Raw genomic sequence first — 18059 nt, forward strand, 5'->3', positions numbered from 1 at the left:
TGTTATCTCTGGTTCTTCTAAACACTTAATAAGGAAGATTAGTTATAGTAGAAATCAAAGTTTCCCAAGAAAGACACTTTCACATGGTACTAATCGTAATTTAAATAGGTTCAGCTTAATGAAGAGCAGTTATACAGAACACTTCAAAAACCTTCAAAGTTTACATATGCTTTCACCAAACATTTCCACTTTTAGAAGTTTTTTTAGGGAAATTATAATGTGAACAAAGATTTGGCAATAAATTATTGATCTTAGTCTATAGTAGTGAACAATTGAAACAACCAAAATGCCTAGAAATAGAAGAATGGTTAAAATTTGACACATTCAAGTGAATATTGATCATTGATTTACAAAGTAATAGTGTTTATAAATTCATTCTCCCAACAAATATTAGAATGTCTGCTGTGTGCTGGGTATGATCTAGGCACTAAAAATAATACAGTAAAATAAAGTAGTCTCTGATCTTGTGGACCTTAAATTCTTAATAGAGGAAGACAAACAATTAATCAGATTGAATAGGAAAAAAATAAAATTATCTTTATTTGCTGCAATGTGATTGTCTATGTAGGAAAACTACTAGAGCAAATAAATGAGTTTTGCAAGGTTGCATAAGACAAGATGAATATATAAAAATTTATTTTATTCCTATATACTGGGAATGAACAATAAGAAATTATAACAATACCATTCATAGTAGTATCAAAAAAAATATGAAATACTTTGACATCAACTTGGAAAAAAGATGTACAAGACCCATACAAAAATCACAAAAACATTGAGAAGTACAAATATTGCTGAGAGAAATTTAAGAATACCTAGTTATACCATGTTCATGGATCAGAAGACTTAATATTATTAAGATGCTGATTCATCTCAAATTGATATACAGAGTCAATGCAATCAGAATTTTCCCAAACAAAAATTTTAGCAGGCTGTTTATAGAAGTTGACAAGCTGATTCTAAAATTCACCTAGAATAGTCAAAACAAGTTTGGAAAAGAACAAAATAGTTGGAAGATTTACCTGAATCAACACTTATTTTAAAGCTATAATAATCAAGACGGTATAATACTGGCATAAAGATAGGCAAGTAGACCAATGGAACAGAACAGAGTCCAGAACTAGTCCCACTTATTTATCATCAGTTGATTTTTCAACAAAGACGCAAAGGCATTTCAGTGGAGAAAGGTTAGTGTTTTCAGTAAGTGGTACTGGAACAATTAGTTATCCATATTCAAAAAGTTCAACTTTAACCTTGCACTATATAAACAGTTCAAAATAAAGAGGATGTTAAACTGAAATTAAAACCATAAAACTTTTATAAGCATTTTTATAAAGAAATGTATATTGTAAATCAACTATACTTCAATAAGAAAAATATTGATTGATTACATTTTTAAAAAAAGAAATATATAGGTTCTTTCTTTTAAAATCATAGACAACTATAACCTTAGGAAAAGCTACTGTGTGCTTCGGACTTCAGTAGTTAATGCTTCTTCTGTAGGAAGTGGCTCTTTAAAGACAACAGTAACCAAGGACTGATTGAAAGTTACATTCCAAAGTAAAACGGGAAGTCTGTATTCCCTCACAAACATTTCCACAGACAGTTGTATGTCTTAAAGAAAAAAATGTGTTCTTTAAATAGAAAACAGGGCCAGGTTTTGTTTTGTTCTGTTTGCTTCTTGGTGGGGAGGAGGATGAGAAGCTAGTTGCTTATCTCACAGATATGGTAGTTGACCATCTCTAAATCTCTGGTATTCAAGAAATACCAAGTTTCAGTTCACAAAATGTGAGTCCTTTTTATAAGCATCTTTTGTTTTGGCCTGTAGGCAGTTTCTGAAACTAGTTTCTGACTCCCATGTGATGCTTTTATATGATATTTATCCATAAAACCGTTTGCATTTTTTTGAGTTGATGGTGCCTTTTTGTCATTCGGCTGCACCTCTCTCCCCTTCTTCGGGATTGTGACACTGTTGCACTCTTTCTGATGCATTGCTTCCTGGTGGGTGACATGATTTGCGAGCAGTCCGATATATAAATAAGATGGTGAGAACTGCCTCAGCAATTCATTTTCTGTTTGAAAGGAATTAAGCAGTCTCTTTCTGTTTTCTTACATTTCCCCCTACATTGTGTTTTCACAGTTATATTAGGCACTATAGGAGGGCCTCTTTTCACTTTCATTCTATTTCAAAAAACATTTGGTTGATTCAAAATCTTGGAAATGTACTACCCCATGTGTTATAATAGACCTCTCCTACTGTGTACATTTTTATCATGCTAGAATGTATCATTCAGCAATAGCTAATAACTACTAATTTTCTAGGAGCATCTCAGGAATTATGGATGCTTCAATCAGTATGTTTTTATTTTTGCTGGTATTAAAGGAGTGTTTATCTAGAAAGTGATAAGAGTGAATCATCAAGCTTCGACCTTCTTGACTATGTAGACATTATATATACATAGGTGTTTTGTATGCTTTGGTAAGTGTGAAAATATGTGTGAGATCAATAAAACTTTAATATGTTCAAAAAATAAAAAAGAGGGTGCTATATAATGTGAAATTTCAGTACTCAGGCCAGATCCCCTGCCAGGACATCTCTCATCCAGAGGAATTTCCAGGGATGAAGTCACTCCTTGAAGACAGGATTTTGGAGTGATTCTATTCAGTGCTGTGTCCCCAGAATCTAGAACAGTGTCTGGGTTGTTTTTTGTCAAGGAACAAACTTGAGTTTATTTGTGAGTTCTAGTGTATTCTGATTTTAATGTGCCTTTGTTATTTTTGTATGTATGCATACTTTTTAAAAACTGAACATTTACAAGTATAAATAAAAGTTCAAAGTAAAATAGAATCCAACCATGAAGTTAAGAAAAAAAAAAAACTGTAAATCTTTTAGAAGAAAACAAAGGATAAAATGTTTGTGATTTGAAATTAGGCAAAGATTTCTTAGATATGACACCAAAAGGACAATGCATAAAAGAAGAAAAAACTGATAAATTTGACTTCATCAAAATTAACAACCTCTACTTTTGAGGGCACTCTCAAGAGAATAATCACCTATCTGAGTAAGAACTTGTACCTAGAACATAAAAAACTAATAAAAACCAATAAGAAGAAGACAGCCTAATGAAAATAGTCAAAATGTTCAAACAGACTTCAATAAATATGTAGAGATGGCAAAAAGCACATGAAAATATTCATCATTAGTCACTGGGTATATGTAAAATTTAAACACCAGGGATACCACTATGCCCTCATTAGAATGGCTTAAACAGATAAAATGCTGGTGAGGATGTGGAAACAACTGGAATTCTCCTTCATGCACTGCTGATGAGAATGTAAAACTGTACAATCAGTTTTCTGTTACTTTATTTACTCATTAGCTTCATTTCCATTATCTCAACTTACTTTTACAGTAAACCTGGAATTAATTCAGTGCCTCTACCTTTCATTCTTTGCAAAAATCATTCATTCTTTGCATAAGTTTATTCTAGACTTTTTCATGATAACTTTTCTGGCTATCTTAAATCAAGTGTTACTTTTTTTGCAACTTCAGTGAATCACTAAGTGCTCTTTTCAACAACTATTTCAATTTATTGTAGTTGTAATGTAGTGAGAGATTGTACAGTTTTCTACCTTTTATACCATAGTGATTCTTAGGAGTTTTCTTATAATAATGAGGAAATTACTGATGTAAGTGTACCTTTTTATAAAGCTACTTTTAAACCTCTAATAGCTTTGGTTTAGATAATTTGATTTTAGTCTTTCTAAAACTAAGTAGGCTATAGTCCTTGACATCATGTTAGTATTTCATAATGGTGAAGTAATGTACAGTTTTAAGCACTTTTGATAATTTAGGATGTACAGATGCTTCTTTATTTCTATATTCCTCACAAAATCTGTGGAGTTAGCTCATCATAGTGTTAGAGCTGGAAAGGCATTTCATGATAAATTCCAGTTCCTTCAACCTTCCCACAAAGATACTAATCTGTTAGTCTACTTGGATGCACAGTTATGGAGAAAATTTACCATTTTTCTCATTTACCTATTAAGACCTTAAATAAATCAGTTACCCAGAAAAATTTATGTTTCAATTTAGCTAGCAGTGTTTGCAAGTTTGGATTTTCTCTAGTAATTCTTAATCATCACCATCCTCATCAGTGCCATCTCAGTTGCTGTGTGCCTGTGACTATGTAGTATTCCAGGCATCAATCTAAAATCGAAAATGATCTGTGCTTTACAATCCATAGTGAAAGACTAAGTAAGGCAACTTTTAATAGAAAACATTTTTTGAAACATACTTTCCTTTATTTCAACCTGGAAATAGGCAAAAATTGGGAAATTATCTAATAATTAGTATCTAATACCAGCTTCTCACAGTCCCAAATTAGTTGAGTGGAATAATTGTGATAAAAATCCACAGAATAAGTGACTATCACAGATAATAAATATGTGTGCTTGGTCTTAAAAAATACAGGAATAATGAATATGCTGTTTAAAATATTGTCATTAAAATCTAGCCTCATATCTGAGAAATGATCATTTTTCTGCAAGCATTTTATATTATGCATTAACACCATCATATGTATATATTCTGTTTTATCCTCATAATTACCCAATAGTTGAGGCATTACCATCCCTATTTTATATGAGAAAATGAGTTCACAAGACTTAGTTGCTTTCTCAAGATTACAGCTAGTAAGTGACAGAGAATTGGCCCTGGATCTTTTGATTTCAAATCAGATATTTAATTTTTTTTATTATACTAGGTCTGCTTCTTTATCAAACAGGCGTTTGTAAACCTCAATATTATACTGTCTATAGTCGGTTGAAACTCACCATCAAAAATTTCTGAAATGGAGTAATATGTTACTTGCAGATGGTCACAATAATAAAAATAAATTTCAGATTTCCCATCTTAATTCTAAAACTGCATTCCTCATTTTATTCTATGTTGTTATGACTCAGAAGCTTAAGACAGTAAATGAATTTCTTCACTTGGCCTTTTTTCTAGTCTCCTTGTCAGATTTGTTGTCTCTTTTTCCCTGTGGTAAAGTTATGCATAATATGGGAATTGGGAGAAAAGGTTATTCATCTGATCATTTCCAAACACTAACACTCCAGCAGGATCAGCATGTCGTTGGCTCCTATGTGGCAAAACACCGTGCTGTGGTGTAACAGGAGGTGCTTCACTGCTCTTTTCAGATAGTTTCCACTGTATTCCTTCCCACTGTACTTATTTATCTATGGATGGAAACTATTGCTAATTGTTAAGAGAAGTTCCTATTAGAAAGTCCATTAATAAATGGTATGTCTATTCTTCATTTAATTGTAATTATGAACTTAATTGTGGAGGATTAACTACTTTTAGTTTCCATGGTTTAACTCATAGTAGTATGTTAAACGATACACATTTTTAAAAGTAACATTACATATTTAACTTATATAATTTAAACTATTCTAATATTAGAGATCAGATAGTAAAGATCTGACTTCTAAAAGAAATCTAAAATTAATATCAAACTCTAAAGGGATTTGTTTATATCGTATGCAAACATATATATATGATATACAATGTATATTCTACGGTCCTCACTGATTATGGTATTAAAAACATGGTATTATTTCAATTTTGTACAATGTATACATGAAATATATATACATACACACACACACACACACACACACACACACACACACATATGGTATAGAAGTGTTTTAGATTCAGTTTTCTGGGAAAGAAAACTTTTTTCCTGATCGTCACATACATTTTTCATTTCTACATGTGTTTTTTTGGAGAAAATTAGTTTGGCAATATGGAACCAGTACAATTTGTTTACCTGGAAATGTTAGTGCCGTCAAGTGGCAAAGAACAGGTATTTCCATATTTGGCTTAAACTTGTATAGCTTATTGAATATGCATATTTTTATGTCTTCCCCAGAAAACGTCCTTTTTTTTTTTTTTTTACTAAGCATTAAAAAAAACATTATAATGACTAGTTCAGTTTCAACTGTTTTTATTATAGTCTAGTAATTGTACCTTCTTTAAAAGGTGTAATAATTATGAGGGGAAAATTGTTAAATGAATTATTCTCTATAAATGATAGTATAACTATTAATAGAATCCATATGTCTTTTGAAAAGCTTTAGAAAAATCTTCAAAAATTTGAACTCTTCAAAGAGAGTTCATTGTGTGAAGATAATTATGTTACTCCTACATTGTAATGCAATTTTATTATTGCAAAAATAATCTTCTCCTTTATTTAAGTGAATAGAAATTGGATGACTGTAAAGTACTGTGAAAACGTGTGCTTTAGAAAGCTTTATATTAGATAACTGGTAGAATTAGATATAAAGCAGTGGTATAAAAGCAAGTGTTTTGCACAATAGTATGAACGAATGTACTTAATGCCACTGAACTGCACTCTTCTAAAAATGGTTGAAATTGTAAGTTTTATTTTATGTATATTTTACCACAATAAAATTTACATCTATAAAATCAACTTTAACAAAGAGAGAGAGAGAACCAACAACAAAATTTACAAAGGTGTATATATGGAAAACTCATTATGGCCATGAGCAAAGTTCTAAATCCATGATATTAATGAAACTAGTTTAAAGTTAAAAAAAATAAAAATGCAAGTGTATGTGATGATCAGGAAAAAACCTTTTTTCCTCAGCAAACTAAAACCAGAACATCTCTTTACCTTTTTTCCCCTTGTATTCCATGATTTTGCCACTGTTAGATTTTTATTTTAATTGTATGTATCAATTAACAATTTTGAGTTTTTCCGCAGGCAGCAAATAACATAGGTTCCATTACTCAAAGCCATTAAAAATGTTTCATCTCTTCTTCAGTGAAGTCTCATCAAACTTTTTCTGAAAGAACCAGATAATAAATATTTTAGGTTTTGTGAACCGTAAGATCTGTGGCAACTATTCAGCTCTGCTATTGTAATGCAAAAGTAGCCACAGACAGTACATAAATAAGTCAGCATGGCTGACTTCCAATAAAACTTTATTCATGGACCCTGAAATTTAATATCATGTAATTTTCATATGTCACAAGATATTATTATTATTTTAATTTTTTCAGCTATTAAAAATGTTAAAAAAATTCTTAGCTTGTAGACCCTACAAAAATGCAGTCAGATTAGACCCGTGGGCCATAGTTTGCCAACCTGTGCTTTGGTACTTTTTTAATTACTTTATTTGAATAAGGTGCTAACTATGTATAATAAAAAACAGCATAAATCTCAGACTAATAGTGATTTGTGTGACCAGAAATAGAAAGAATTCCTAAGTTTTTGAAATGTAGTTATTAACTGTAAATCATTCTGGCCAAATACCAATAAGAACAATTCCTATCAAGAAGAGTGCATTATTTTTCTGAGAATTATGTGTACGATGGTCATAGTGTTTTGAATATTTGTCTATAAATACATGTAAGTACCCCAAATTTGTCCTTAATTTCAAACATCCTAATGACTACTGATTGGTAGTCACTAACTTTAACAAGAAGAAAACCGTTTGTTTAAATTAAAAGTTAATTCAGAGTTTGTTTTTCAGTATAATTTTAAAACATTGTGTTTGGTGTTCTAGTCTGTGAAATTAACCAAAAAAAAAAAAAAAAAAGGTGCTGTTACCAGCTTTTTTTACTGGGGCAGTCATATTAATACCAAGTTAAATTCCTTTTCTTAAAAAATAAATTAGTGAATTGTAATAATTGCTATATTTTTACAGTAGGTGTTTTTAGATTATAGATAACTAGATGACATTGGGAACTAAATACATGATTTTCTTATACTTTAAATATATTTTGATTATTCAGGTGAGTATGCCTTGGCAGCAGAACTGTACAGAGAAGTGCTGCGTTCATCTGAGGAACACAAGGGAAAGCTCAAAACTGATTCACTGCAAGTAAGTAAAAAGTTTCAAAATATTTGCTTTTTATAAAATAATTTTTCTGAATATTTAAGAGGACAAAGAGTAACAAATGGACTGAGTCATAATCACTGGGGATGAAGCTTGGAAATCATGTTCTTTTAATAAGCACCCAAGGTGATTTGTATATACACAAAAGTTTTAGAATCACTATTCTGTCTGCTCAGGTCAGTATTGGCCACAAGGCTGACTAGATAAGCCTAAGCTACATTAGAAAAGCAGCTCAAAATATTTGTATTTCAAAGAATGGTGTCAGTTTTATCACTTCACATATTAACATCAACATATTTATTCACATGGTATTCACCAAAAAGAAGAGAAATTGAGTTAAACTCAAAAATGAAACTAAGTGATAATAAAAACTATCCAATGATCTTCTAGTTTAATTTTTGGAGGTCTTTTAGGGAGATTTGGATATTTGAATTATAACACTTACTTAAGTGTGAAATATCTTCCTCTTCCTGGTTCAGTCCAGTGGATCATATAGACAAGGCTCTCTAGCTAAATGGTAAATAAGGATGCTTTTATGAATCTTGGTAAGTTTAGGCTTGAGTCCCAGGTGAGGCTTCTTTTTTACCATTCAGAATCTAAACCTTGGGACCTACATGTTCACCTGTGCCTGAGCAGGTATTAGGAGGAGTGTATGGGGGGAGAGGGAAGAAGAGAGAAAATTAAATACCAGTCTACTTATATTATGCATGGGTAAGGATTACAGAAGGTCATGGACCTTTAGCAAATGTATTTACCACATGCGAGAAGGAGCAAGTACAAAGGTATCGTGCTCCTGAATAAAGGAAACAAAAGTAGGACAGGTAGGTTCAGTATGCCTGAATTCAAGAGTGAAGAGTAAGCTATCAGTCAGCCTGGTTCTTGCTTTTGACTCACAGTAACCCCAGCTGCTGATAAAGCATGGTCCACCAAATGTCTTGCTCTATCAAGTCAGATTAGCCACCCTGCTGTGTTGGGATAAAATGTGTAAGGGAATGGAGAGAGACGAGTATTCCTCCCAGTTCATTCCACCACCTTGTGCAGAAAGCAACAGAAGTCCTCTTCCACAAGTGCACACAGAGAAGTGGAGCCGAGTTTCTACCATTTTTTCTTTCATGGTATTTATACTTTTGTTTTTGCTATTACATCTGATAGTGCTACTGATTATGTTATCTATGAAAGTATGATGAAAAGACCTAAGACATTTGAGGTAGTTCTTCAAAGATTAACTCTACAAAGATCTGTACCACGGCCCGTAATTTGTAGCAAAACAGAATAAACCCTTATAGTCTCAAACCACTGACACCAAATCAGACCTTACCAGAAAGACTCCTTTCCCATCATCCTTTAGCCTTTAGCTGTCTTCTCAAATAAAGACTCAGATTAGATAGAAACTACATTCACTTTATTTTTTCTCATAGCCCTTTACTCCAGAGGGAGCCTCAAACCAGTCACAGACTCAATACCACAGTGAGATGCCTGGCTTATATTTAATACAGAGATTTAAGATGGAGTTTTCTCCTTTATTCTACACCATCTTCACCTCTAACCCCTCCCCTTTTCAGCCCTTAAGTTCAACAGATCCAGGTCGCAGCTCTGTTTTCTAATGTATTTCATTATCTTTGTTTTTATCGTAATATAATTGCTAGGCTCATACAGACTCATTTCCCAGGAGAAGAAGAATCAAGTCTGTGCAGTCAACCTTTCTACTTTACTGGACTTACTTGGCGTACTCATATTTCCCCATATAGACAAGTGCATGTATAAGAGAAGAAATATACCTATATTACATACTCTGTTAAATACATAGACATGTTTCATGAAACTGTATATTTTTAATTAGAAATTTATGTCATTATGAGTTAAGATAATTACCGTAAAACTGACTCTGAGAAAGTTGGTATTCAAATTGTTTTAAAGGAAAAGAATTCGGTGATTAAATCTTAAATGCGGTGTTAGTGTTCTGTATGCCTTAATAATAGTAGGTTCTCCCCTTAGAGTTCACTGCATTGGCTGTCATAATTGTTGCCTTTTGTGTGTTTTATAGAGACTTCATGCTACCCATAACCTGATGGAATTGTTGATAGCCAAGCACCCAGGGATACCTCCTACCCTGAGAGATGGCAGACTTGAGGAAGAGGTAATTATTATTTTTTCATTCTGTCTATAAAAGAATTTTTTTTCAGACTTCATGCTCCATCTAACTGATATTTCCTAGGGCATGTAAAGGTAACCATGTTTTCTCACTGCTTTGCTGTTCTAAACTTTGCCATGGTGATTTTGGGTGGCATAGAATAGCAATACTCCATATCATTTTGTTTCTCTGATGATCTGCTTGCAGCTATATGGCAACTGCTTGTTGTAGATATGGCTTTTGGTAGCCAACAGCACAGGATTGTAAATAAACAACAAATGAAAAAAGGAAATCTTGTTGATCTCCTGACAGATCTGCAAAAGATGTAATTTAGTAAAAATAAAAAGTTTTGTACTTTCTCCACCCTTCAGTGTATTATTTAAGTCAATAAATAAACTTAAATTTTCAGTTGTATTTCTTACGTCCTCTCAAAGAAGTTCCCTCTGCAATGAGTATTGCCTCTCGTTAGAAACAGTGTTATTATAAATTATTGTTAATATGCTTATTATGCCAATTCCCCCATGGATTTTTGCCTTAAAACTCAAAGAGAGGTGGCAAACCTAAAAGCAAAAGAGGAGTAAGTATGTTTGAAACGTATTAAACCTGTAAATGAAGCCTTTATTTGAATTAACAGGATAAAAAATGAGATTGTATAAGTATGTACAGCCCTTTCTTGATGCTAGATGGCAGCCTAAGTGTTGGAAATTTTCAAGTGAAATTTTATTCCCAGTGCAGGCATCTAATCTTATATGTAATTAGTCACTCTGTTTAAATGCCTTCAGTGACAGGAAGCTTTCTGGGAGACAGTCCCATCTACTAGTAGACAGCTCTAATGACCAACTAATTATAGCCAATGAATTTTAATAGAAATTAATTGGAAGGTTGTGACAGAAAAATTAAAAATGCATCATGAGGAGGAGGGTTCATACTATATAGATGTATTTCCAAGGAGACTGCTTTATCACTTTTGCCTAACTCTCACGGTACATGAAGCCACAGTATTTCAAAGCTGGACAAGATCCGAGAAATCATCTGCTTCAACCACCTCCTTTTGAAAATGGAGTAACTGAAGCCTAGGGAAGAAAAATGGCTAGTCAAAAGAGTTGTATCTATTCAGTTGACCTCATGAAATTGCCACTGTTGTAAATCAAAAATGGTCTAGTATTGGCAATTTCATATGGCTCAACCCACTACTAAGTGGAAGCATTGGGATTTTCAGTTCAGTAGTCTTTCCAGTTTTCCTCCCACTGTCCCATATAGCCTCTGATCATCCCCTCTCTTCATTCATAAAATAGTTTCAAGAGTCAGTTAAGTATTTCAGTTAAATGGACGAAAGTGAAGAATTTTCCTTTTTCCTAATGGTAACTTATAAGAATAAAAATTTTCAGTACTTCTGTTACTTGCAAATAACATGATCCTTCTTGTCTTGAAAAGTTGAAAGAGGAACAATTTTTAAATCCTTTTTGTATTAGTCTTTTATGGTTTCTATAACAAAATGCCACAGACTGGCTTAAACAACAGGAATTTTATTTCTCACACTCATGAACTGGAAGAATTAATATTGTTAAAATGTCTATGCTAACTAAAACAATATACAGGTTCAATGTAATCCCTATTAAAATTCCAATGGTATTTTTCACAGAAATAGAATAAACAATCCAAAGATTTGTATGGAACTAGAAAACATCCTGAATAGCCAAAGCAGTCTTAAAATTAAGAACAAAGCTGCAGGCATTATGCACCCTGATTTCAAACTATATTGTAAAGCTATAGTAACTAAAACAGTATGGTGTTGACATAAAAGCATACACATAGATCAATGGGACAGAATAGAGAGAACCCAGAAATAAAGCCACCCATATATGGTCAGTTAACTTACAAAAAAGGAACCAAGATTAGACAATGGGGAAAGGACAGTCACTCTTTTTTTAATTGAAGTATAGTTGATTTATAATATTATATTAGTTTCAGGTATACAGCATAGTGATTCAGTATTTTTGCAGATTATACTCCATTATAAGTTATTATGAGATAATAGCTATAATTCCCACTGCTATACAATATATCCTTGCTGCTTATCTATTTTATACATAGTAGTTTGTATCTTTTAATTCCATACCCTTAGTTTGTCCCTCCCCGCTTCCCTTTCCCCTTTGGTAACAACTAGTTTGTTTTCTACATCTGTGAGTCTGTTTCTGTTTTACACATACATTTATTTGTTTTATTTTTTAGATTCCACATATAAGTGATATGATATGATACTTGTCTTTCTCTTTCTGACCCATTCACTAAGCATAATATTCTGGGTCCATCCATGTTGCTGCAAATGGCAGAATTTCATTTTTTGCTTATGGCTGAATAATATTCCATTGTAAATATATACAACTTCTTTATCCATTCATCTGTTGATGGGCACTTGGGTTGTTTCCATGTCTTGGCTATTGTAAATAGTGCTGCTATGGACATTGGGGTTCATGTATCTTTTTGAACTAGTGTTTTCATTTTTTTTCCAGCTATATACCCAGGACTGGAATTGCTGGGTCATATGGTAGTTTATATTTAGTTTTTTGAGGAACCTCCATACTGTTTTGCAGCAGTAGCTGCACCAATTTACATTCCCACCAACAGTATGCAAGGGTTCCCTTTCCTCCACATTATCCCCAACACTTGTTATTTGTAAACTTTTTGATGGTAGCCATTCTGACATGTGTGAGGTGATACCTCATTATTGTTATGATTTGCATTTCTCGAATAATTAGCAGTGTTGAACATCTTTTCATGTGCCTGTTAGCCATCTCTATGTCTTCTTTGGGAAAATGTCTTTTCAGGTCTTCCGCCCATTTTTTGATTGGGTTGTTTGTTTTTTTGATATTGAGTTGTATGTGCTATTTATATATTTTAGATACTAACACCTTATCAGGGGTTTAGATATTAACCCCTTATTAGGTGATTAGAAAATAGGCAGAGAGGGACTTCCCTGGTGGTCCAGTGGGTAAGACGCTGCACTCCCAATGCAGGGGGCCCGGGTTCGATCCCTGGTCAGGAAACTAGATCCCGCATGCATGCTGCAACTAAGAAGTCCGCATGCCGCAACTAAGAAGTCTGCACGCCGCAACTAAGAAGCCCGCGTGCCGCAACTAAGACTAAGAAGGCCACGTGCCACAACTAAAGATCCCACATGCTGCAGTGAAGATCCTGCGTGCTGCAACTGAGACCCAGCACAGTCGAAATAAATAAATACATTTTTAAAAAAGAAAAAGAAAATAGGCAGAGGATCTGAATAGACATTTTTCCAAAGAAGACATACAGATGGGCAACAGACACATGAAAAAATGCTCAACATCATTAATCATTAGGGAAATGCAAATCAAAACCACAGTGAGATATCACTTCATACCTGTTAGAGTGGCTATTTTCAAAAAGACAAGATATAAAAAGTGTTGGTGAGGATGAGAGAAAAGGGAACTCTTGTGCACTGTTGATGGGAATATAAATTGCTGCAGCCACTATGGAAAATAGTATGGAGGTTCCTCAAAAAATTAAAAATAGGACTATAATATGACCCAGCAATTCCACTACTGGGTAATTATCCGAAGAAAACAAAAATACTAACTTGAAAAGATATATGCACCCTTACGTTCATTGAAGCATTATTTACAATAGCCAATATATGAAAACAACCTAAGTGTCCATTGATAAGAAGATGTTGTATACATATATGATGGAATATTGTTTAGCCATAAAAAGGAATGAAATATTGCCATTTGCAACAACATGGATGGACCTTGAGGGTATTATATGCTAAGCGAAATAAGTCAGACAAAGACAAATACTGTATAATTTCTCTTATATGAGGAATCCCAAAAAAAAGAAAGAAAGAAAAAGAAAAAAACCATGCTCATAGATACAGAGAACAGACTGGTGGTTGAAAGAGGTAGGGCTTGGGTGTGGGAGAAATGGGTAAACTATTGGGTTTTTTAATTTAAATAAATTGAATAAAATTTATTTTAATTAAAAAAAATATATTTCTCACAGTTCTGGAGGCTGGCAGTCTAAGATCAAGGTGTCAGCAGGGTTGGTTTCTCCTGAGGACTCTCTCCTTGGCTTGTAGATGGCTGCCTTCTCACTGTGTCCTCATGTGGCCTTTTCTCTGTGTACTTGCATCCCTGGTGTGTCTCTCTTTCCTTGTAAGGACACCAGTCATATAGGATTAGGGCTCCACCCTTATCATCTCATTTATCTACATTTACTCATTTAATTACTTTCTTAAAGGCCCTATCTCCAAATATAGTCACGTTGGTGGTTAGGACTTCATCATAGATTTTGAGAAACACAATTCAGTCCTAAAACCCAAAGTATTATTTCTAAACTGAAGTAATTCCAAGAAATTATAATAACTGAATCAGACAAGAAATTCTAAAATGTATTCTTGTTTTGCCTTATAGTTTGAAATATTACTGTTCTTTCCCCTCCCATTTTTTAAAATTAAAAAATTAGAAACTTGGGGAGCAAATCCTTGGAATTTCTTAAATTATGTGACTGACAGGTAAATGTAAGTCAAGGTGGCTTACAGGTAAAATCTCTTCAATATACATCCTATGAATTTCTAGCATGGCTTTTATGTTCTCTACAGTATACTTGTAGAGTTCAATGCTTAAATTGAGTTAAATAGATTAAATAAATAAAGTACACTGTTCTGGAAACATCATACTAAATTATTTTCTTGACCTGAAGTGAAAGTTTATACTTGTTTCCTGTTTCAACACAGGCCAAACAGCTGCGAGAGCATTATATGAGCAAGTGTAATACAGAGGTTGCTGAAGCGCAACAAGCTTTGCTGCCAGTGCAGCAGAACATACGTGACCTCCAGAGAAAGGTATGGCCACCAATGTGACTTTCCTTATGTTTTTCTCCACCTAACATTTTGGTTTTTGTTCTGCTCTGGGGAGAAACTTGAACTTTCTTATTCATCTTGGAATTTTTAGCACCTGTTACAGTACCTGAGCCACAATAAAAACGTATTTGCTGTTAGCAGTGTTTATTGATTGGATGAACAGATACATAGATAAATCACCTATTTTGAGGTTATTCTCTTTCATTTCTTTTAAGGTATAATGGGGTTTCCTCTTACCTTCGGTATATAACAAGTTGTCTTTTGAAGAAAATGAAGACTTCCATAACCTTCTTTTGATCTTAGATGTGCATGTTTCCAAAATCTTTTCTTTTAAGATGTTGGAATATTAGAACCATAAGCATTTTCCTTATGAAATATGTGCCATTTGTCATTTCTAAAATTTCTCTTTCATGAAATCAGTAGCAAAGTTTAAGGAGAAGGCTACACAAAATACTTTTACTTTTTGATTTTAACCAGTTACTCCACATTTTATTCTTCCTAATTCATTAATTATTTTGTATTCAAGCATATAATTTTATTCGTTATCAAAGATTATTCATTGAGTAGACTCTAGTTCAGTTAGTTGAGGATAAGCATTATGACTTTATTACGCTGAGAAAGAAACTTGTTACCTTTTCAGATATGTAGAGTGAATACTGAAGTTTTATTTTGTTTTAGGTATTTTTTTTTAGCACAGCTTTGTTATAAATGTATGTAAATAAATTCTCACTCATTCAGAGTAATCATGAAATAGGTGTTCTATTTAATTATATATGCAGAAGTTGTACTTATTCTTTGTATATACAACCTGTATACTTGTCTCCCCACTACTGTGATTCCCTTGAGAGTTGCATTTCTTGCCTCCTTTTAATTTTTCACAGAACTCTTTCCAGTGATAGAAACGTTGTGAGTACTAAAAAGACATTAATTGATCAGCTGTTGTCTTGTTTACAGATTTATTCTAATTCTCCTTGGTGGCTGAATGTGATACACAGAGCAATGGAATTTGGTATTGAAGAGGAACTTGTTCAAAGAGTGCGAAATGAAATAACCAGCAACTACAAGCAACAAACTGGCAAGCTTTCTATGTCAGAGAAGTAAGAAAATAGCACAAAACAGAATAGTTATATGAGTAGTCACCCCAAATATTCAGATCATTCGGTATTAAGAGTTACAATTAAAAGTCATAACATATTGTGGTTATGAACATCTACATTTTACCTATTGTTGCATATATTTCAAACCAAAATATGAGGTATGCTTTTTTCCTGTATATTAGTCATTTTTAACTGTTCTCTTTTCAGTGCTTTTTTTTCTATTTTTTAATCTGCTTAAAGTATTTTCTTTGTATCTTTGTTGGACAAAGTTGCTTAAAGCCAGCTCTTTAAGCAAAGTTTTGAAATAGACTTTGTTTTGGAGAATTTTGCCCTTGGGGTAAGGCATTCATATTTCCCTATGTCATTCATTCCCTAAGGGCTAAGCTCATAGTGCCACAGTGGCCCAGGTTTTATATTGTAGAGTCTGCTTTGTCTTCCCCATCTTTCTTCTCAGCAACAATCACCATTCTTCAAGATAGATAAGTTGGGTTATTCCTCTTGAAGGAAGAATGGTGAATAATTCTTCCCAGAGAACAAATATACCCTATCAAAAGTACCTTCAGTGGTTTAACCCAAAGGAATGTCTGTCTAATGTGGGGAATGTAGATGTTGCGGCAGAACCATTGATTCTAGGGAGGGGGACAGAGAGGAGGATCTTTATTGCTTCTCAGATCATATCGCAGTATAACGTCAGCCTTGGGATTAAAGTTGGTTTTCAGTGAAAAATTCAGTATAAGAATATCTTTGAAATGTTTTAAAGTGTTTTCATTTGCTCTTCTAAAAACTTTTTCAAGTGTCTGCTAACACCCTAAAAAATATGCTACATTTTCTATGTGTCATTATTAACTTGGATGTACCTTAATGTAATCATCTTTTTCACCATTCAGAACCTGATGAGCTTCTCATTTCTGAAGTATATGCAGTATATTATGCTTTTGAGTGCACTCTCTTTTTCCCTGTTAAGCCCAAGAATCACTGTTCCAGGATAAGTTGTCATTTATGTCATGAATTCATCTTATCCAGTTTTAAAGCTATGTCCTAATTATGTGTTCTGCCAGCATTGTAGCATCAACTGATAAAGGAAAATATTTTAAAATATCTTGAACTTGTTTTTCTTAAATCACACAGAAACTCTTTTTTTTTTTCTTAGAAACTACTTTTAAAAGTTGTAAATCCCCATGTTAGAATATATCCCTTATTAAATGTTTTGAGGTCCCAGGGCTGTAAAAAGACCAACAGGAAACATAAAATGTATAATTCATTACACAAACATGCTTTTAAAAAACGTTAGACATAAATAGAAAGTAAGAAAACACATTTTTAAAGTTAAATTTTTTTATATTACATGTATTCAGAGATCATCTTAACACTGCTGCTGTGTTTTTTAATGAGACATATCTCAGACACCAAACTACTTATGTTTGCTTGTTAATGATTCTTGGGGAAGGCTATGTAGCTTGGTGATTAAGAGCACAGGTAGATTCTCAAGACAGACTGCCTGTGTTCATACCTCAGTGCCACCACTTGTTAGCTCTTTGAACTTGGGAAAGTTATATAAGCTCTCTCTGCCTTAGTTTCTTCATCTATAAAACCACACAGCATTATAGTGAGGATTAGTAAATTAATATTTGAAAGTGCTTACTTAAAATAGTACCTACTATTAGTATGGTGTCTAAGAGTTACCTTCTGTTACTATGTTTTCTTCTCTTTCATTTAAAGGACCTGCAAGAGAGAACATCACTAAGACATGTTAAATGCTGATCTGTGATATTTTTCAGGCCTTACTCACATGCTCAGACCTGAGTTAGTGGAGAGAACTTTTCCAAAGCCACTTCTTCCCATCGGTTCGAAGTTAATTTTCGAAGAGCAGTTTAAATTTGTAATAAATTACAAATAAAAAACTTTGTTTTCTTTTTGTGAATAGTATTGATACCTAACCTAATTTTAAGTATCTCAAAGTAAATTTTTTTAGAAATTACTGAGCAGCTATTCTATGCCTATTATA

General features: G+C 33.1%; 1 protein-coding gene across 4 annotated transcripts in view; it reads left to right on the forward strand.

Annotated features, from left to right (window-relative positions):
* The window catches only part of SHPRH (SNF2 histone linker PHD RING helicase), an 85571-nt gene that overhangs the window by 29055 nt on the left and 38457 nt on the right, over positions 1–18059 (forward strand). For all 4 annotated transcript variants that reach the window (XM_059941047.1, XM_059941048.1, XM_059941049.1 and 1 more), the window contains 4 exons: positions 7829–7917; positions 9977–10069; positions 14832–14939; positions 15912–16054. In XM_059941047.1, coding sequence (XP_059797030.1) covers positions 7829–7917; positions 9977–10069; positions 14832–14939; positions 15912–16054 — 433 coding nt within the window. The remainder of the gene's footprint in view (positions 1–7828; positions 7918–9976; positions 10070–14831; positions 14940–15911; positions 16055–18059) is intronic.

This window comes from Balaenoptera ricei, chromosome 12 (assembly GCF_028023285.1).
Source record: "Balaenoptera ricei isolate mBalRic1 chromosome 12, mBalRic1.hap2, whole genome shotgun sequence".
Classification (NCBI taxonomy): domain Eukaryota; kingdom Metazoa; phylum Chordata; class Mammalia; order Artiodactyla; family Balaenopteridae; genus Balaenoptera; species Balaenoptera ricei.